This window comes from Ursus arctos, unplaced genomic scaffold (genome assembly GCF_023065955.2).
Source record: "Ursus arctos isolate Adak ecotype North America unplaced genomic scaffold, UrsArc2.0 scaffold_36, whole genome shotgun sequence".
Taxonomy (NCBI): Eukaryota; Metazoa; Chordata; class Mammalia; order Carnivora; family Ursidae; genus Ursus; species Ursus arctos.
The window spans coordinates 14,732,253-14,755,494 of NW_026623050.1; the positions used below are offsets into that span (position 1 = coordinate 14,732,253).

At 39.0% G+C, this 23,242-nt stretch overlaps 1 protein-coding gene across 1 annotated transcript in view; it reads right to left on the bottom strand.

Moving 5' to 3' along the window:
- Positions 1–23,242, bottom strand: part of SHC4 (SHC adaptor protein 4) — a 138,449-nt gene that overhangs the window by 13,994 nt on the left and 101,213 nt on the right. Inside the window, exons 9-11 of the mRNA XM_026518439.4 lie at positions 22,572–22,632; positions 15,110–15,289; positions 1,210–1,463 (exon numbers count right to left, since the gene is read on the bottom strand). Of these exons, the coding sequence (XP_026374224.1) occupies positions 1,210–1,463; positions 15,110–15,289; positions 22,572–22,632 (495 nt within the window). The remainder of the gene's footprint in view (positions 1–1,209; positions 1,464–15,109; positions 15,290–22,571; positions 22,633–23,242) is intronic.

Consider the following 23,242-nt stretch of genomic DNA (forward strand, 5'->3'; position numbering starts at 1 on the left):
GTATGCTTGAGAAGAATGTGTATTCTGCTGCCATCGGGTGGAATGTTCTGTATATGTCTGTTAGGTCCATTTGGTCTACACTGTTGTTCAAGTCCTTCTGACTGGACGTTCTATCCATTATTGAAAGTGGGGCATTGAAATCTCCCACTATTATCGTGTTACTATTTCTCCCTTCAGTTCTGTAAATGTTTGTGTCATATTTCTAGGTACTCTGATGTTGGGTGCATATACATTTATAATCGTTATATCTTCCTGGTGAATTGATCCTTTTATCATTATATAATGTCCTTCTTTGTCTCTTTCGACAGTTTTTGACTTGAAGTCTATTTTGTCTGATATAAGTATGGCCACCCCTGCTCTCTTTTGGTTATCCTTTGCATGGAATATCTTTATCCATCCTTTCACTTTCAGACTATGTGTGTCCTTAAAACTAAAGTGAGTCTCTTCTAGACAGCATATAGTCTGATCTTGCTTATATCCATTCAGCTATTCTCTATTTTTTGACTGAGGAGCCTAATCCATTTACATTTAAACTAATTATTAACAGGGAAAGACTATTGCCATTTTGTTAACTGTTTTTTTGTCCAGGGTCATTTCTGTCTACAGGCATCCTCTGCCTAGCCATACATTTTTTTATTGGCTGAAAGCCATTCTTCTGCTCTGTCTGTTCTTGTGCTTCCTTCCCTATGCTCCAAATGTACCCCTTTTAAAATGTTGCTGTCTTTCAAGGTTCATCTTACATGACAGACTCCGCAAGAAGCCTTTAGTTTGCCTCAACCACAGCACTCCTCTATCCTGAGAAACACCATAATGCTTTGGTTGAACCATTCTTATGTCATTTATACTTGTGTTATAATTATTTAAGCATCTGCTTTATGAAATTATAAGCTACAAGCACTCCGATAGCAAGGACAATATGCGTGATACTGAACAACGGTCAACTGTGAATCCTTGTACTTCCATGTAGTCAGTATTCATCTAGTTCACTGAATTGAAGTGAGAAGGGCAGAAAGAGCTGTCCTTTACATGATCTTCCAGGGTCGCTCCCTCTCAAACCCCTCCCCTAGCCCTTAGTTAGCACTTCCTGCTCCAGCTGGAGGGTTCAAGAGAAAGGAAACCCTTAGCTTTACCATGCTTCAACATCAGGGTTTGGACCAATCATTCAGAATAACCTTATTTGTGAAAACTGTAATAAGAGGACAATGATACCTTGCCTTCAGGATCCACCAGGAGAAGATGCTTTGCCTGGCCTCCCTGTAGGCCACTTAGCACATACTGGCCAGGAGATGTTGCACTCTCTCGAACCAAAAAGTCCCCATCCTTTACCAAGAGGCTCTCTGCTGCCTTCCTGCTCAGTTTGCCATGGTAGCAGTCTTCATTCCGCAGCTGCTGCTTAATGTGTGGCAAAGAATGTGAGCTGGCAGGCTGGGCCGTGGCACCTGGCTGAACGGTTTCTGGTGCTTCTAGAGTCAAAACACAAACAGAGACATCACCAAGTTACCTCCTCTTCCATTCATTCATTCATTCATTCAGCACATACAACTTGAGGCCCTACTGTGTGCCGTGCACTGTTTAAATAATGCTGCTTCTGGAACAAATGGGGTTTTTCTTTCGAGAACTTCCAACAGGCTTTAATTTAATGGTAGGTCCAAACATTGCCTTTGGCTTCTGTTACCGGGAAAGGCTTGCCCAGGTGCAGGAGTTTTCCTTTCAGATGAGAAATGGAACTGACCCACGAGAACTGCTTTCATAACTGCAGAGGGAGGCACTTTATGTCCCAGGGGCTGTATGTTAAAGAGAAAGAAGCTTATGCAGTACCCGGATCACAGATAACTTCTAAATTATTCCTAAACTCTTTGAAAATGCCTACAGTAACTTCAGACTATGCCCAGTTTTGAGTATTTAGCTTTTTATTTTTAAACCAAATTACTAATGTGCTGCAGAGATGCTTCTGACCCAAAACTTCAAAGCTATGCTGAACTTCACAGCATTCCTATTAAGTGACCACTCCGGTGTTTGTGCCATTCACCTGCGTGGACAACACAGAGTTAATCAGGTAAAAGAAGAGAACACATCAGGGAGGCCCTGGTCTGAGGCAGCTCCCTACAGTTCTACAGAATAAATATTACCCAGAGTCGAGGGCAGTGGGGTGAGAAGATATATCCAGGTGGCACTGAATCGTATTACTGATACTCACAGTGATAATTATTGTGTAGCTCACATTTATCAAGAATGACAGCTACTGTCCAATGTTCTACATATATCTTCTTCTTTCGTTCGCCAAAACTAGGAAATGGATATTAAAAAGACTAAATGTCTTACCAAAAGTCATACTGCTAGTCTGTTGTAAATCTAGACTTTGAAATGAGATCTATTTGACTCTGAAGTCCAAGTTCTAAATCACCACACTCTAAGACCCTTGCCTTGAATGTGAAAATTTTTCCATTTTCAAAATTGGTCTAGCCACTCTACTTCTGTAGTACCGACAATGGCCCCAGTAAATAGCGAGGCTATCAGGATGATACACAGCATCTCCAGAAGTAAAAAAATACAATTCTTAGGTCTGAATCCAGGTAAAAGTTGTATGTTTCATATGGCAGATTTTCTAGGAAAATAACCACAGAAATCAGACTTTGTCTTTTTAAATGCAAAGGATTGTCTGCATAGAAACCAGCTTTCATCTTTATAAACGCAAAGGTGTGTTTCCATGTCCTTATGCAAGGGTCTCACAAATGAGAAATCCTCTTAACTCTAAGTTTTACAAGTTACACATGGCAATCTCATGAAGTCATTGATATAGGCAACCAGGGCCCTGTAGACATAACCCAATTCTTCTGTTAATATGTTATAGTTTTGTCTCTACTTAGGAACTTCTCTCTGCATAGCACAATTATGATGCAGCATTCACAAATATATCTTTTTGAAAATAACTTTAGTCTGTATTTAATGGCTGAAAATATTCTCCTCTACAATCAGATTATCTACTGTTGCCAGAAAATGGCTGAAGAAATGTGTCCAGATTTGATGAATAACAAATGAAGTTGGCCTTAGTGCTGCTTGCTTTCAGGCATAATAGAGAACTCTGATAAGTAGCTGTGCATGTGTTTGTGTTAGGGAGGGAGAGGGAAAGTGTTTTGTGAGTGGAAGAGAGATGCGTGCGTGTGTGCGCGTGTGGGCACACACATTGTAACACATGATGGCTTCCAGTTTATTCTGAGATAAGGGTGGAGAGCTTTTGGACCAGGACAAAACAAAAGAAAAACAGACATTATATCATCTTGAAAAGAGGCAACAGATCATGGGCCAGCCTGAGGATATGGACAATATTTTCCTAACACAGTTTCCCAAATTAGCACAAGAACAACATACACTGTACTGGGACATTTCAATCATCTAAACATTTACTGAAAATCTAATTTTCCTAAAAGCAGAATATCTGACAGATTTTTTAAAAATTTTGTTTTAATTTAAAAAGTTATGCATGCTACTTTTTTAAAATCCGGGAAACACAGAGAAACAAAGAAAAGTAATCACCTATGATCCCATCACCAACTACAACTACTCTTGAACAATTACCTATTATTGACTCCTTTCTTACATAATGTAGACTTTGAGAAAGATAATAATAATTTAAATCTAGTTATTTATATAAAATTTCCCTACAAAATTTAATAAGTTATCGACTTGATATAATTAATAACTTATTTTCTCAGTAGTGGAGGTTAAGGAAGCAACAAGGAAGGCCACTCTGTATTTAACTGAGACCTAGAAAAGAAAAAAAAGTGATAGGAATCATGGAAGAAAGTAATCATGTCATCTTGGAATTCCCATGGCAACTGAAGACATATTGTTCACAATCTGAAATTCAGGAAAGCTCAAGATAGATATGAATATCCACATCCATAAGCATCTGATGGGTAAAACCTCAGAGAGGAGGCATATGGCTTAAGGGAGAAAAAAATCTGACATGCAAAATCAGATTAAAATTGCAAGTAATCCCAATGATAAAGAATGAGACATTTAAAGAAACCAATGTGAACTGTGAAGGTAGTGTACTGATGCAATCAATTTTTAAAAAGCACATGCTGGGGCGCCTGGGTGGCTCAGTCGTTAAGCCTCTGCCTTCGGCTCAGGGTGTGATCCCACAGTCCTGGCATCGAGCCCCGCACTTCCTCTCCCACTCCCCCTGCTTGTGTTCCCTCTCTTGCTGGCTGTCTCTCTCTCTCTGTCAAATAAATAAATAAAATCTTAAAAAAAAAAACAATAAAATAAAAAATAAAATAAAAAGCACAATGCAATTGGGTATTTTTGGGTAGTAATGATTATTATATTAGCAAATGACTGAAAAATATTAGATGTTCATCAATAAGGGAATAGTTATATAAACCATGATGTACTCATATGATAGGATACTATAAAACAGTTGAAAATAACAAAGGTTTGTTCATCCAACATAGGAGGACATAAATATGTAAAGCAAATATTGAAGACTTGAAGAGAGAAATAGACAGCAACATAGTAGAAGTAGGGGACTTTAATATCCCATTTTCAATAATAGATAGATCATCCAGACAGATAATCAGTAAGGAAACATTGGACATAAACTACACATTAGACCAGATTGACTCAACAGACATTTACAACACATTTCACCCAAAAGCAATAGAATACACATTCTTCTCAAGTGTATATGGGACATTTTCCAGGATAGATCATATGTTAGGCCACAAACAAGCCTTAACAAATTTTTTAAAAATGAAATAATATCAAGCATCTTTTCTGACCACAATGATATGAAACTAGAAATTAATTACAAGAAGAAAACTAGGAAATTCACAAATATGTGAAAATTAAACAGCATGGTACTAAACAATAAATGGGTCAAAGGATAAATCAAAAGATAAATCAGAAAATATCTTGAGACAAATGAAAATGAAAACACTACATACCAAAATTTATGGGATGCTATCAAAGGCAGTTTGAGAAGTTCAAAGTAATTAATACCTATATTAAGAAAAAAGAAAGATCTCAAATAAACAACCTAACTATACACTTCAAAGCTACTCTAAAATGAACAAACTAAGCCCAAATTTAATAGAAGAAAAAAAAATCAAAGATCAGAGCAGGATTAATGAAATAGAGAGTAAAAAGACAACACAAAATACTCAATGAAACTAAGATAAATAAAATAAACAAGCTTTTAACTAGACTTACCAAGAAAAAAAAGAGAGGGCTCAAATAAATAAAATTAGAAATGAAAAGGGAGGGGCGTCTGAGTGGCTCAGTCAGTTGGGCGACTGTTTTTGGCTCAGGTCATGATCCTAGGGTCCTGGGTTCAAGCCCCACGTCAGGCTCCCTGCTCAGCAGAGAGCCTGCTTCTCCCTCTCCCTCTGCCTGCTTCTCTGCCTACTTGTGCTCTCTCTCTGTCTGTCAAATAAATAAGTAAAATCTTAAAAAAAAAAAAAAAAAGAAATGAAAAGGGAGAAGTGACACCATATAAATACAAAGGATCGTAAGAGACTACTCTGAACAATTATATGCCAACAAATGGGATAACCTAGAAAAATGGAATAATTCCTAAAAACATACAAACTATCAATACTGAATCATGAAGAAATAGAAAATCTGAATAGATGAATTAGTAGTAAAGACTTTAAATTGAATCACTAATCAAAAAACACCCAGCAAAGAAAAGCCCAGAACCAGATGGCTTCACAGGTGAATTTTACTTAACATTTAAAGAGAAATCAATTCCAATTGTTCTCAAACTCTTCCAAAAGATAGGTGGTAATGCTTCCAAACTCAACAATTTTCAACATTGATTTACAATGCCAGCATTACCCTGATACCAGCATTACCTTGATACCAAAACCAGACAAGGATACCACACACACACACAAAAATTACAGGACAATATCCCTGATGAACATAGATGCAAAGTCCTCAAGGAAATAGTAGCAAACCAAATTCAACAATAAATCAAAAGAAAAGGATCATATACCATGATCGAGTGAGATTTATTCTAGGGATGCAGGATTGTTCAACATCCACAAATTAATCAGTGTGACACATCACATTAGAGAAGGATAAAACCAGATGATCACCTCAAAAGATGCAGAAAAGGCATTTGACAAAATTCAACATCCACTCATGATAAAAGCTCTCAACAAAGTCAGTATGATGGAAATGTACCTCGACATAATAAAGACCATATATGACAAGCCCACAGCTAATATCATGCCCACCAGTGAAAAGCTGAAAGCTTTTCTTCTAAGATTGGGAACAAAAGGATGCCCACTCTCCCCACATTCATTCAACAGAGTGTTGGAAGTTCTTGCCAGAGCAATTAGGCAAGAAAAAGAAATAAAAGGTATCTAAATTGGATGGGAAGAAGTAAATCTGTTTCTATTTGCAGGTGACATAAAATTATATGTAGAAAAATCCTAAAGCCTCCACCAAAAAACCTGTTAGAACAAATAAATGAATTCAGTAAAGTTGTAGGATACAAAGTCAATCCATGAAAACTAGTTGTATTTCTATAAACTAATAAACTATCAGAAAGAGAGATTAAGAAAACAATTCCAGTTACAATAGCATCAAAAATAATAAAATACTGGGGCACCTGGCTGGCTCAGTCCAAACAGTATGTGAGTCCTGATCTCAGAATTGTGAGTTCAAACCCTACATTGGGTGTAGAGATTTTTTAAATAAATAAAACTTTGAAAAATAATACTAATAATAAAATACTTAAGAATAAATTTAAGCAAGGGAGTTAAAGATCTGTTCATGAAAACTCTAACACATTGATGAAAAAAAAACTGAAGACACAAATAAATGGAAAAATAGTCTGTGCTCATAGATTGAAAGTACTAGCATTGTTAAAATGTCCATAATACCCAAAACAATGTACAGATTCGGTGCAATCCCCATCAAAAATTTCAATGGCATTTTTCATAGAATTAGAACAAACAATGCTAACTCTTAAATTCGTGTGGAACCACGAAAGGTTTCAAATAGCCAGAGCAAACCTGCGAAAAAAGAACCAAGCTAGAGGCATCATGTTTCCTAATTTCAAACTATATTTCAAAGCTATAATAATCAAAACAGTGTGGTATTGGCATAAAAACAGACACACAGAACAATGAAATGAAATAGAAAGCCCAAGAACACACTCACACTTATAGTAATTAACTTATGACAAAGGAGCTAAGAACATACAATGGGGAAAGGATAATGTCTTTAACAAGTGACGTTGAGAAAACTGGACAGCCATATGCAAATGAATGAAATTGGACCCCGTCTTACACCATACACAAAAACAAACTCAAAATGGATTAAAGACTTGAATGTAAAACCTGAACCCATATGACTTCTACAAGAAAACATAAGGTGTAAGCTCCTTGACATCAGTCTTGACAATGATTTTTTGGATTTGACACTAAAAGCAAAAGCAACAAAAGCAAAAATAAATAAGTAAGGGCCACATCAAAATAAAAATCTTCGCAGCAAAGGAAACCATAAACAAAACAAAAAGGCAACCCATGGAATAGGAGAAAATATTTGCAAATCACTGATCTGATAAGGCGTTAATATCCAAAGAACACATACAACTCAATAGCAAAAAACCCAAACAATCCAATTAAAAAATGATCAGAGGAACTGAATAGACATTTTTCTAGAGAAGACATACAAATGGCTAACAGGTACATAAAAAGGTTCTCGACATCACTAATCATCAGAGAAATGCAAATCAAAACTGCAATGAAATAACACCTCATACCTGTTTATCATCAAAAAGACAGGAGATAAATGTTGGCAAAGATGTGGAGGAAAAAAAAAAACCCCGCACGCACTATTGGTGGGAATGTAAATTGCTGCAGCCACTATGGAAAATGGTACGGAGATTCTTCAAAAAATTAAAAGTAGAACTACTGTATGATCGAGAAATTCCACTTGTTGGTATATATCCAAAGGAACAAAATCACTATCTCAAAGAGATACCGTATCCCCATGTTCACTGCAGCACGATTTACAAAACCCAAGACATGACAACGGCCTCAATATCCACTGATGGATGAATGGATAATGTAAATGTGATTGGTTGATTTTACACACACACACACACACACACACACACACAGAGGAATATTATTCAGCCATAAGAAGGTAGGAAATCCTGCCATTTGCAACATGGCCATGGACCTTGAGGGAATTATGCTAACTGAAATATGTCAGACAGAGAAAGACAAATACTACATGACCTCACTTATACGTGGAAGAAAACAAAACTCACAGAAATAGGAAACATATTGATGAGTCCCAAAGGCAGGGAGTGAGGGGTGGGAGAAACGGGTGAAGATGGTAAAAAGTTACGATCATTCAGTTATAATAAGATAAATAGGTCCTGGGGATGTAATATACAGCCTGCAGCTATAGTTAACAATACTGTGTTGCATATTTGAAAGTTGCTAAGAGAGTAAATCTTAAAATTTCTCATCACAAGAAAGAAATTTTTTAACTATGTGAAGTAATGGATGGATACCACACTGAAGTTAGTGTGTTAATCATTTTGCAATATATACACATATCAAATCACTAGTACAATGTTACATGTCAATTATATCTCAACAAAACAGAAAAAAAGAAAATAACAAAGGATATTACATGCTAATTTGGACAAATCTCTAAAATGGAAGCGTGAAATAAGCAAGTATAGAAGGGGGTTATCATAACTTCTAAGGGGGTTATAACTTTATTTTTAAAGGAGATAGTGAGATGATAGGTAGGTAGGTAGGTAGGGATGGAAATGCATAAGTAGGTAGGTAGCTATTTAACTCTGCATTAACGTTCTGGTAGTAATCAGGAAGAAACTGTTAATATCTAGGGAGTTGAATCCAGTATTGAAACTTGAGGAGGGACATTTTATGTTATTTTTTATACTATATTTATTATTTAGATTTCTTCCATGAGCATTTGTGTTACTTTTGAATTTAAAAAAAAATCTATTTATAGAATAAAAAATGTATACAAATGTCAGGATAGTCACATAACTAAAGATAAATTCAGAAGAGGGACTAAATTTGTGAGAAAAGTGTCAGGGCTGGGGGACAATCTGCAGTTTTCTGTCGTGGGAAGAAAAGCCTACCCTTTCCCCCCCACAACATGTTAAAATGACTCCATCTTTGATTTGAGAGGACTTAAGTAGTTAATTCTCTTCATGGACAGTAGTTTTATTTTTCAGAGTTGCTAAGAACACTGAATTAGTCAAAACTGAAACACTGTCCGCAGGAGAAACACAGGGTTAGGTTCCTCCAAGCCTCAGGTCAGAACATGATCATCAGTCGATCGATACATAACCTTGTTTTATGTGTGTTCCTGTTTAAAGACACCTTATTTCATAGATACTGCTGATTCGGGAACACTGAACTTAGAGCCAACGCATGCCTGAATGAAGCGTATCTACTACGCGGATTTTCTCTATCAGGCACATCACAATCTCCTGCAGTTGGGAACAATAGATACAGCACTTAGGCAAAACACTCGGGGACTATTCTAAAGAGCAAAATCATGAACAAATAGCACAAAAATGCAACATACATGGCACTAAGTGGACTGCAAAGGATGCTTGTTTACAATATGAGAGCTGGAACAGGAAGGCAGGGCGTTACCTTGTTTGACCTTAACTGGAAAGGTGTGTGTTGGGCGACTCAAATTTTTGTTGCTCACTGCATGTCTACGTACGGTCACAAAAGTGCCATGACTATTTTAGGGTTACAAATACATATTAGCAAGTAAACAAGTTCTCCAATACGGAATCCATGAACTATGAGAATTGACCATATATTGTTCATCAGTATGGAATCTTGGGTGTGTAAAAATTATAAAATAGAAATTTATTTGCATTATTGAGGAGAAAAATACATTCACCTCTATAAAGTGTCTAAAAAGTTGGTAGAAAAAGATATTAACATAAAATGCCAATAATAAGTGAAAGTTTGAGATATACCCAGAGAAAAATGTCCAGTAACATAAAGAATTATATGTCTATTACGATGCATTACAAAGCCACACTAATTAACATACTGGTATAGAACAAGTAAGTAGGGCAATAGAAAGTATAATAAAGGCCCAGAAACAGATTCACATACATAGAAAGAATCTAGTCTAATGGAGGGTGACATTAGAGAAAGAGGAAATTATTTAGTCAATGGTGATTACAAAGCTGGATCACTTACATACGTAAAATGAAGTTAGACCCCCTACCTCATAGAAAATATAAAGTTCATGTGAGGTAAATATTTTATTATGGAAATAAAACTATAAAGCCAATAGAAGAAAATATAGTATAAGCCAGATAAATAAGAGAAAATTTAATTGAGAGTAGAAGGAGAGCATAAAAAAGAAAAAAAAAAAGAAAATCAATGAAACAGAAAATAGACAATAGAGAAAACGAAACCAAAACCCGGATCCTTTAGAAAGATCAATTAAATTAATAAAATCTCAAAGAACACTGATCAAGAAGAGAGAACACATAAATTACCAATAACAGGAAAGAGAGAAGGCATCCTTCAGGCAATAGGAGGATAATAAAGGAACACTGTGGGAAATTTCATGAGGAACTGACTCTAAGCAAATAAAGCAGAATCCTACTAAGTTTTTAAGGAAATTACATTGCCAATGAATCACAATCCCTCCTTGTCTGTGCCTTTCTGGCTTCTAAAGCAAACTCCAATTTATCAAGCCCACACCACAGAAAATAGGCTGCAAAAGTGGTGATGCCCCTGAGAAAGGCACTTTCTCCAACATCACCTTTACATGTGTACATGGGGCATAATGGCGGAACAACCCAGAGGACACAGTCCAGGCCCACAGATAAAAACGAACTAGGAGATTCCTCTCATAAAGCTGAACCAGAGTCCAAGCAAATCATTTTCTCCACCGCCAGCTCAGGGAGTCTTCACAATTACTGCCTGACAGGATTTGGTAATTGCTATGTACCAGGGACCCCTGTGTGTCTTGCGTGCTTCCCTTTCGTAAATATAGGTCTTTTATTGTGGTTATCTTATCCCTCTTTTCAGCACTAATTTTGGGTGTGGGAGGGGACAGACAACTTGGCAAATAATAAGGATCCCCATCCAATCTTGATTGAGAGGACTTCACATGATACAGATGTCATGGGCTTTAAGCTGGATGCTCTAATTGTATGAGATATTTGCAAGGTCTCCCTTTGGGAGAGGGCAAATACATTTTATGTGAAAAGAACAGCTCATGGATATTTGCGGCAGGCAGTTTAGTTGTGCACCGATATCTGTTCTCCCTTGCATGACGTTATAGGTTCCTAAGTTTTAGCTGGGCACATGGCCACCCAGCCAGAACAACTATTCTAGCTCCTTTGAAGTTAGGTATGACCACATGTCCAAGCTGTGCCAATGGCAGGTGCAAAGAAATGATGCCTGCCACTTCTGGGTCATGTGTTTTCAAGGAATATGTGCACACTCTTTTCGCCTTTTTCTCTTCCTACCGGCTGAACGCTCCTGTGATAGTGAGAGCCCAAGCTCACAGAGCAGAGATCAAAGACCTTAGATCAGATTAAAGATCTCAGATCATACTGAAACTCTTAGACCAGAGATGGAACACCTTAGACCAGAGATCGAAGCCAGGTGTTGAGAATGGCAAAGCATTCCTACCAGTCCTGTACCACCAATCTGTGGGCTACTAGGTAAACTTCAGTCTTTTTTACACTATTATATTGGGGGGAGGATTCTTTGTTATGACTGCTTATACTGAAACAATTAATTAACACAAAAATTAGATTGTATCCATATTAGTAATTTCCTCCTGCCACGTTTGATAAAAATAAAGATTGTGTCGAGCTGCTCCTACATTGATGGTGTAACAGGATGGACTGAGGAGCCCGGGAGGCATGCTCGAGAGATACTAGGTACCTGTCTCTAGATCTGTCTTTGTTTTGTTTTACTGAACTAATCAGTAAGCTTTTGTCTGGAAAAGGGAGGCTAAGTAGGTCTAAAGAAGCTACTGAGGATGTTTGAGGAAGTAAGGAAACAAATAGAAGGAAACATCAAGGAGAAAAGGTTAAAAAGCGTATTTAAGACATTTTGCAGAAAAGCGTGTATAAAGTTATCCCTACTCCATCTTACTTCATTTTTATTGAATCAATACTATTTATACTTTTGGAGTTGGAATTAATTTTTTTGGAGAGAGCAATGGTAGCAAGAAGCCCAGGAGGGCTATGGTACATTAAAGCTAGTAGGAAGTAGAGTGAAAAAGTACCAGAAGACTAAATTATTAAACACGTTGCCACCAATACAGGGAGAAGCAAAAGGATGAAAAAAGAAGGCTGTAATCAGTGAAAACGCATTTTGACAGTACAATTTGGGACAAAACTGGCCTTATTTACTTTCAGCTAATGACAGGAATGCTATTATAGATTGATTTTTACCTTGAATTGTCTATGGCAAAAGGCAAAGTTTCTTTGCTAAAATTATACAGATATTCCCCCCATGCTATGCCTTTTACTCCCATGACATATTCTTTCCATAAGTGGAGGCCTGTATCTCCCGCTGTCCTCCACCCATTTTGCCCATCCCCTCAGCCCTCTTCCCCTCTGGCAACCATCAGTTTTTTCCCATGTATTTATAGGTCTGACTCTGCTTCTTGTTTGTTTATTCATTTGCTTTCTTTTTAGATTTCACATATGAGTGAAATCATACAGCATTTGTCTTTCTCGGTCTGACTTATTTCTGACTAAGCATAATACTCTCAAGATCCATCCATGTTTTTGCAAATGGCTCAACCCCATTCTTTTTCATAGCTGTGCAATATTCCATTACACACACACACACACACACACACTCTCTCTCTCTCTCTCTCTCTCTCTCTCTCTCACCCCATATCTTCCTTATCTATCCGTCTATTGATGGATACATAGGTTGTTTCCATATCCTGAGTTATAAAGATTTTTAACATGAGAGGTTTTATAAAGGAACTATAGCTATGAATCAGTGAATATCCCAGATCACCTCATTGGGGCCAGCCGCTAAATGAGTTTTCTAATAATATATTATTGCTTTGAAAAGTCCATAAAATGGAAGCTATCAAGTATATATTCTTAGCAAGTTACTATTAATACATGAGGTCCAGAAACTTTTTTCAAAAAACTGTCCCTTGGGGGCGCCTGGGTGGCGCAGTTGTTAAGTGTCTGCCTTCAGCTCAGGGCGCGATCCCGGTGTTCCGGGATCGAGCCCCACATCAGGCTCCTCTGCTATGAGCCTGCTTCTTCCTCTCCCACTCCCCCTGCTTGTGTTCCCTCTCTCGCTGGCTGTCTCTATCTCTGTCAAATAAATAAATAAAAAATCTAAAAAAAAAACTGTCCCTTGAACAAATATTGCCTTATCCACACTAGTCACTGTACACTGAACAGTTAAGTTCCCTGCAAAAATACAAATTGACGGCATATCCCATCATCCATGACACAAGACACCCTCTGTGGGAGACGCACTACCCAGATAACTCTTCGATGAAGGACCAAGTGCCCCAGATGTCGTCAGCCAGCCTGCAGCTGACTGCCCCTTCAGGGTCTGCCTCACCTGCACAGAGCTGCCTTGCCCAAACGCTTGCCCTCCCTCACAAGACCTATACCTAAAGGCTGAGACAGGTGGGATAAAAGGCCCAGCCCTTTGGGCCCAATGTGGGAGAACTCCGATGGGCCCCACATACTCTCAGTAGATTTGGCTGAGGCTCTGTCAGGACTGCTTCTCCCTCTGCCCAAGCCTACTTCTCCCCCCTCCCCTCCTAATAGTGGTCACAATAAACACCCCGCATGCCAAAGCCCCATCTCAGTGTTTGCTTCCAGAGAATCCAACCGGGTTGTTAGCGTGCCAAGGCTGATCTTAGAAAGCTGGCAAGAAGATGGCTCGCTTGTCACGTGGCTGGCAATGAGGACCTTTGTTTCTTAGTGTAGGAGTTAAGGTGGTCTGGTGAAGCCCAGGCTCAGCAAAATCCCCTCCAAAATTTCATCTTGTCATTACTCACACCAGCTTGGAAAATTGTCTGGAGAGACTTCCTCAGCTAGCAAAAGGACTTTCTGAATGATTGGCTCTCCGTCTTTGGAGTGACCCGAATTTGGCTCACCCAAATTTGAACCCAACAGACTTTAATATTTTATAAATAGCATTTTTTGGTTTACTATTTTTTAATTGATTGTAGGCTTTTGTTTTGTTTTGTTCTTGCTTATGTATTTACCCTTGGAAGCAATTTAACAGGAAAATGGTGTTTGTCTTACTGTCTTTTACTCACAGTATACGGCTGAAGAAAGGAGCCATCTTATTTTAGTACTGTATAGATGACTTACCAAGGAGTTTTGAAATGAGTAAAATTAAAACCATCACTAAGCAGAGCCAAATAATGGTCATTGTTCCTCATGCATGCCAACAAATTCAAAATTATCTCCTGGCTTTGACAGTCCTTCCTTCAGCAAAAGCACACAACAGAAATCAAAAGTTGGGAGCCATTAAAGTATCTGAAAAGATTATTCAAAATCAAAGTCCGAAAACCTTGAAATCCATAACATCTCCACAATTAACTGTGTATAAGACTGAGGTAAGAAAGAATCCTTTTTGTTCCCTGAAAATGAGACCAATGAAATAGCCTTCCTGAAAATGAGAGACAATGTAGCGAGTTGAACAGTGGCCCCCAAAATGATATGTTCAAGTCCTGATCCCTAGTCCCTGTGAATGCAGCTTCATTTGAAAAAAAGGGTCTTTGCAAGTGTAATTAAGGATCTCAGAATGAGATCTTCCTGGATTTAGGCCAACTTAGAAGAGAAAGGAATTGCCTTAGAAGACACAGGAGAGAGAGGTTTGAGACACAGAGGTGAAGGCCATGTGAAGCCTGAGGCAGAGACTGATGTGTCTACGAGCCAAGAGCACCAAGAATTGCCAACAGTCACCAGAAGCTAGGAGAGAGGCGTGCAATGGGTCCTCCTCCAGAACTGTGAGAGAATAAATTTCTGTTGCCTTACGACACCCAGGTTGTGGCAACTTGTTACAGCAGCCCCAGGAGCTAATACAGACGGTGGGCAGCTACTTACTTTCACGGTGCCACGGGCTCCCCGGGGGGTGAGCTGAGCTTTGATCTGGGGCAGAGCCAAGTGTACTCTGAAGAGCCTGTGTATTTATGTAGCAGGGGTCATTGAAGAAATCCACTCGACAGGCGTGCTTCATTAATGAGGCATCTCGATGGGACTGCACTCCTCTCTCCGGTGCATTACCTGTAGCGATTAGCTCATGATCACGTATCATGTTTTTACTTTGTAAACAATAAGGAAACCATGTTTGAGTCTAGAACTGATAGGAAGGGGAAAGCCACCCCCATCCTACACAGATTTGAATAGTGACTTCTAGATTTGACCTGTAAGAACAAGTTAAGCAACAGGCTTTGAGGGAAACTACCCTCTCCTTAGCCTCCCAGACCCTCCCTGCCGGTCCCTCAGCTGACCCACTGTTTCCACACCAGACACGAAACAAACCAGGAAGACCTGAGAGAGGAATAGCCAGAGGAAAAAAGAGAGCCCACTGTCTTGCAAACAGCACAAAGCCGCACTTAACACTGCTCAGGGCCGTGGGCCAGGAACCAGGCAAACACATATGCCACACAGAACTTGAATATCTATTATTTAAACTGCCTTTTTAAAAAGATTTTATGTATGTATGTATGTATGTATATACGTACGTATGTATGAGAGAGAGAGAGAGCACGCATGTGAATGGGGGGAGGAACAGAGGGAGAGGGACAAGTGGACTCTGCACTGAGCACAGAGCCCAATGCAGGGCTCAATCCCTCGACCCTGAGATCATGACCTGAGCTGAAACCAAGAGTTGGACGCTTAACCCACTGAGCCACCCAGGTGCCCCACCTTTTTTTTTTAGAGAGGGAGCATGTGCACATGACTGGGGGGCCGGGGGAGGGGCAGAGGGAGAGACTCTTAAGCAGGTTCCACACGCAGCATGAAGCCCAATGTGGGGTCAATCTCATGACCCTGAGATCATGACCTGAGCCAAAATCAAGACTTGGATGCCAAACTGACTGAGCCACTCAGGCGCCCCAGACTGCTTTTCAAAAACCTCGTTATTTATATTATTAAGAACGGAAAGGTGTCTTCTCTCTATGCCCAAAGTTTTGTTTTGCCAAGCTCAGCCTCAAACAAACTGTTGCTGTTTATTCTGGTATTTGATGGAAAGAACTCACCCCTCAAGTTATCTCCTCTTTCCCTCGTACTCTGTTCCCTTCTCTTCCATTCTATTCTATACACTGTGGCCAAAATGATCTTTTTACTGAAATCTGATCATATTTTTCAGTGGTTGAAAAACCCCTTAACTGCCTCCCATTGCTCTTTGGGTAAAGCTCAAACTCTTTGACAAGCCCCAAGCAAGCCCTGGTCCCACCTACACAGCTTCCTTCCCCCTCCCCGCCCCGTGCCTTTCAGTCATGACCTTCTTGAAGGATAATCTCCACCATAAGGCCATCTTCTCTGATTGACAAGCTCTTCCAGCCCCTTCTCCATGACCCTTACTCTTCAGGTGTCAGTTAAATATCTCTTTTCTCGACAGAGCCTTCTCTGACCTTCTCAGACTACACTAAGTCTCTCTGCTTTCCTAGACGTTTGTTCTTCACCTTTGGAGCCCATATCACAAGAGTAATTAATTCTCTTATGTCATTTTGTTTAATGCCTGTACTGCGTCTAGACTGCATGTTCCAGGAAGGTAGGGAACCTTCCCTCCTAGCATACGCCCGGCACATAATATGCCAACAAGTAGTTACTGAATGAATGGCTGCTACACCATATTTCAGTACCCGATGGCAGAAGTATTGTACCATCCAGATGGTTCTGTCCTCAGAATGCCAGGACAGAATATTTTTGTTTTTCTGTTTAAACAAGTACATTTATATTTTTGCCCATATGTGCTACAAGATTCCCACGAGGCTGACCTGAAGTGGTGACAGTGACATTCCATTGTGTTACCATAAAATATCAGTCCTTTCATTGTTTCCATCATTAAACCCCTTCAATGTGACCCCGAAAGGACCAACTTGACATTGGATTTCACATCATGATGAATAGTGCTATAATTCTTATAATATAAAATATGGAAACCCAAGGGTACACCAAATGGGGGAAGCCCAGTCAGAAGGCTACAGCCTTACTACCTGCTCCTTCTCTCTTGGTCTGCCAGCTGTTACACATCATGCTGTCTCACGTCATACTCCGTATGTGGGATATCCGGAGGGAGGAGTGGGATTTCTAAAGAAGGAGGGGTGGTCAGGGCACCTCATTACTTTGTTGCATTTTCCAACATGTGACAGTCTCCATTTGCTTGGTTACAAGGATTTATGAATTATATTATCTAGTTTAAACTAAACTAACTTTCGTAAATGGATAAGTGGCTAAAAGATCACTGCAAATAAATCAAAGATTAAAGATCATTCTTTTGTTACAAACTCTTCCTCAGCTGCATTATGAGCTTATAAACAAGACTGATCTAATTAGATCAGAACGCTGGCCTCCCAAAAGTTAAAATGATCAAGATTTGAAATGTGGATTTATGTCTATTTTCTCTGTCAGTAAATGCTCTAATGTACATTCTAATATACATTTAGATATTATCTTAAGATATAGAGATATTATCTAATGATAGTATTCAGCCACTATAATTAGAAAGACATTTTTTAAATGTCTTTATTATCATTAACTATAACTTTGAAATTGTCTATTTTGTGTGTGTGTTATAATACATGCATAACATATTAGCATAATTTTAACATAACATATTAACATAATTTTCTATTAATGTCAGCAAGACATTTTTAAATGTCTTTATTATCATTAACTCCACCTTTGAAATTTTCTATTTTTGTGTATATGTTATAATACATGCATAACACATTAGCATATGTATATATAATTTATATGTGATTGAATTATCATTTATTTAGGAGGGTCTGCTCATAAAAATTTACTGAAAGTAGACTATGATCAAAAGTCTGCTTCTAAATTGACATGGACCTGAGTTCAAATCCCTGTGATACTTCTTACTGTTGGTGTGGCCTGGGGCACCTTACTTAATGTCTCTAAGTGTCAGTTTTCATATCTGTAAAATGGGAGGCCTAGCTCAAAATACGGCTGTGAGGATTAAATCAAAGAATGTGGGTGAGACGCTCACTGAGAATAATGCCTGCTTAATAGTTAATATGTGCTCAGTTACCGATTTATTCATTGATGCTGGGGCTCTGCACACAGTTCTTATCTCCTGCCACCCCTTTCTGTACCTAATCCCTATTTGTCCTTAAAGATTCTGTTCTGAATCCATCTCCCTCAAGAAGCCTCCCCCCTTAGTCCTTCCCTCCCCCAGGCTGGGTCAGGTGCCACTCCATAACCTAATGTAGGTATCTGTTTACTTGTCTGTCAGTCTTCCCCTTGAGACTACAAATTCCTCAAGTCCTTAAGAAGAGACTAGAACCCATTTATCTGTGTATCTTCTGCATCTTCAATGCCTGGTATGAAGCAGGTGCTCAAAAGAAAAATGTTTGTCAACTGAATGAACAGATGCTAAATGTCCACCCGGTCTTCCTTTCTCAGCATATTTGACCCCACTATGTTCTGAGTCAACCTTTCGCACAGGGCACTGACTCATCTGTCCCTTACAGAGTATGGCATGAGCTGACCACATCAGGTTTACCATCCCATAGGATTACACAAAAGCATTAATGTCTGTACCCAGTCTCTCTCGAAAATGACCATTGCTTTTCTCCAGCTGCACTATTATATTTAACTCAGCAATGTTGCCTTAAAATAAATAAATATATATATATGACAATACACATACAGACACACACATAAGAGTTAATATATATATATATTTCACTCTATACCCAAATTTAAAATCCTTCTTGGGTCAAGTGTGTGGCTGAACAAGAGCTTAACACCTATGCCAGCCATTATGCATTCCAAAATTTCTTTTTGCCAAGAACCTACCCAACCTGCCACAGAGAAGCTTGGTGGCGAAAAACAAATACATCCTGTACACAGTGTATATACTTTAAGTACCAAAGCTTTTAAGTGCAAACCTTTACGGTTTGTGGGAATTTAATGTCTTTTTGATTCAAAGTATCTTATTTCCATTTTAACTTGAAGGTCAGGAAAACATTATTCTGTTTTGCTAATTAATTTTTTCCATAAGGGAACTTAATGGTAGGGATAGGTATCTTTTAGAAGTCTGGTGATAAATATAATCAACTTCTTCAACAACCAGAAGCCTACTGCAGTATTTATAATTTACTGAAATGCAAGTTTTAAGTCAGTATTTGAATAAATAAATGTCTTGGGAAGAAAAAAGCCAAACCTTATTGAAAATATTTGTATAGGTGTCTCTCAAATGCTTATGTATAAATCTCTATGAAGAGCTATAAAAAATATGTATTTGCTATTCTGGCAACTGCTATTAATTTCCTCACTGGTCAAGAATTTCAGAACAGCTTTTAAACATATGCCCAAGTAGTCACAGGCAGGCCCCAAGCTAGGAACACCTGATTTCTGGGTGTCTGTGAATGAATGGATACCATAGTAGTGAAGTCCTTCCTACCACAATAGGAGTGGCCTTAATTGTTGTGGCCTCTGGGCAGGTGTTGAGTTCTTCTATCCCTCTATGGCTTTAGTGGCTGAGATCTAGAGAGACAGTTTCCTAGCATTCTGGCTCCTCGCTGGGACTTTGAACCCGCTCTTCTAAGGGAACAATGTCGTAGCTCTGTGATTTTCAGGGGAAGAAAGTATCAAGCTGGAGGACTTTTTCCAAACTGCAAACACCATCTCTCACCTCCCCAAGATTCTGAAAGGTTCCCAGTTATGAACTGTTACCTCAAGGCCACCACAAGGAAGGTAGCTCTGTACTGGTTCCAGACTATCCTACAGCTGGAGTGCAACTGGAGAATAGGCACTTGCAAGAGAATCTTCTATCGTATTTGTCATTCCAAAATATACATTTAAGCTCTACTACAGGCAAACCAGAATAGAAAAACATGGTGCACTTGTCTAGGAGATAGCCATCATGGCTAAAATTAATTCTGGAATTAACTAATTCTGGAAAAGTATATTCCAGGCTCCAAATAAAGTCTGTTCAACAAGCTTGGATCTGATTATATTGGCTTAAGGCACATATAAACCATGAAAGAATAAGGGGTTACATTGTTTGTTGGGTTTGAAGGAGAAATAAAACCAAGATAAACAGAAACAATAAATTGGATTCTGTGACAAGGTTACACTTACAAAAAGAAATATCTTGAATAAGATTGAGACAGTACCTCTATATCCATTAGTTCCTTCATAAATGTATGTTTTGGGGTTCTTGATGGAAAAAAAGGAGACCATGCCCCTTTTCTCCAATGGAAGTGCTGTGACTTAGCATATGTTAAATCATTCTAGGAGTGTTGAGGGTTTTCCTTCAGTGACTTCCCTTCAGAAGCCAGGTGACTGAGGACAGGAGGATGTGCCATGATGACTGTTTAATGGAGACCAGGAGGATGAGCCAGGAAGGGAGGTATTTGTATAGGACCAAAAATTTTGGAGTTCCTTAGGACTCTATTCTAGGTCCAGGACTCTCTCTCCCCATCCTCTCTCTGTGCAGTGGTCTAGGAAGTGGTCCCAGCACACAAGGAATTCTCATTCCCATTTATACTTTTCTCTCTCTCTCCCTCTCTTGCCCCTCCTTCCCCATTTTTTTCTCTGTGCCTGGATAATTCCCACTCATCCCTCAGGTCCTGGTTTGGTTGTTTGCTTGCAGAAAGTTTAGGGAGATCCTCTGTAGCCCCTCAGATTAAGTTAGGTTTCCCTATTATTTGTTCCCATAACATGCTGGGCTTTGAAACATTCATCCTATTTGCAAGCCTTTGCTTAAGGTGTGTCTTCCTGCTTAAAGGGCAAACAACATGAGTACTGGTTGTGATTCCATTCCTACCACCTTGCATAGTACCAGACCCATAAGAGGTCCTCATAAATAGCCACTGAGTGAAATGTTGTATAAACGAAGAATATATAGAATGAGATGAAACGGGATATGGACAGATTTCCAAGTGAGATTTAGCACAGGCAGGAAATTATTATAATATTACAGGACAGATGTGATATGTTCCCGACTATTAAACCCTTAGGTTAGGGGTTTCCGAGTAAGGGAAAGGAGGGAGAGAGCATAGTTGTAAAAAGACATTTATACTTACCATTAATTTAATTTGTTTTAGTCATATTATTAAAAGTTAGGTTAAAATTGTAAATAACTTTAAAGAATGGCATGGAATTTTAATATCTATCAAAAAGAACCATATTTTTAGAGAATTAACAATACTGTTAGCTCACTAGTCTTATGGTTTTTGCACAGCAGAGGAAGGTAGTAATCATAGCTGTACCTCAAATGATAAATTTTCATGTATTCCTCCACGTATAAGAAATAATAAAATTAGGGGTGCTTGGGTGGCTCAGTCAGTTAAGCGTCTGACTCTTGATTTCAGCTCAGGTCATGATCTCAGGGTTGTGAAATTGAGCCCCACATCGGGCTCCATGCTGGGCAAAGCCTGCTTGGGATTCTCTCTCTCCCTCTCCCTCTGAACCCACCCCTCCAGTCTCTTTCTCTCTCTCTCAAAATAATAATAATAATAATAATAATAATAATAATAATAAAATAATTAATAGATTACATTGGCATAATTTCATAAGAAGTATAAAAGCATCCTTAGAAGTGACTCCCTTCTAGGTAGCAAGTTCCTGCTAATTTAATTTGAGTCCCTAAGTGTGGTTATCCAACTTTATCTTCCACCATATTATTTATACCATCCAGTTCTCTCCTGCTCTCATGCTGCAAAACTTTGCTTCCCAAAGAAATAAGTACTTTCAATGGTTTATAAGAACTAAATGATTAACTAGCAGTATAATCTTATGAAAACATATTTCCAATCTGATGGTTGACATTGTACATCTGTGGTGTGGAAAAGTTGTGCCCAACATCAATTATCACGTGCAGTAATAAGACACTTAATGCCCTGGGAAGTGTGGGGTACATGGGCCCCTAATTGGGACTCTCACATTTCAGATTTCTTTTTGTTTTCTGCTTAAAGATTTCATCCTAATCCTAATGGATTTGACATGCATCAATTCTCACATTAGCTTAATGTCTGATACTCTTTGAAGTGGAACTCCCTTGAGTTTTAAGCAGAGAAAGCAGCTTTCCAGGAAGACTTTGCATGATGTAAAAGCAGTGTAAGACCCCCTAAAGTAGAATGATGGTGTGGTAGCACACACGAACTCGAGGCAAAACCATGAACCTTCCAAGTGACGCACATATGGCATTCCGGGCCTCTCAGAACGTGGGAAGCCTGCAGCCGAAGCATTATGTATGTGGTTATATACACCTGCCTTCCCCATGAAGTATTTAAGAGCCAGGGCCACACACAACCATATAACTTGCAAGGAATAAGGAGAGTGGCAGATGGGGAAGGACAATTGTACCTACCTATTGCCCGGTTTTGTTCTAAACAGTTCTCGTACACGCTGCTGCACTTGGAGTTCCCAGGCTGCACAAACAACAAATTGTGAAACATTTACAAACGTAGTATACAGTCATACTTTCAAAAAACAAACAGAACAAACAGCACTAGTAATGCTCCCAGGAGACTACAGCAGACAACTTCACTTTCTGACACAGGAAGTGTCTGACAGGAAACTGAGATTTTGGGTAGGGAGCATAGACTCCTATGATGGTGCATTCTTTGGGGGCTGCAGAGGTGGGTCTGAAGTGGGGAGTCATAAAGGCTGCCAACATAAGGCCTATATCCTGAGGGCTACTGCTTTTGCTTGAGAGGTCCCATTCCAAGACTCAATCTGAGTCTCAGCCAGAAAGTGTGATTTCCAGGACACGTGTATAAGCACTCAGTATTTAGCAAACCTCTATCTAACAGTGACAGACTGGAGCCCTACGCTACTCAGGTTCATGCCAGGCTCACTTTTCATCCTTGAAAACCCATCCACCAAAGGGTTGCAGTGATCCCATAGACAGATAGATAGATAGACAGATAGATGTCTTCAATAATGGAAGGAGATCACTGATGCCTTTGAGAAGGGCCATATCTATCCTTCAGAAAGATTAATCTGGCAGAACCACGCAGAAGGGTTTGGGGGAATGAA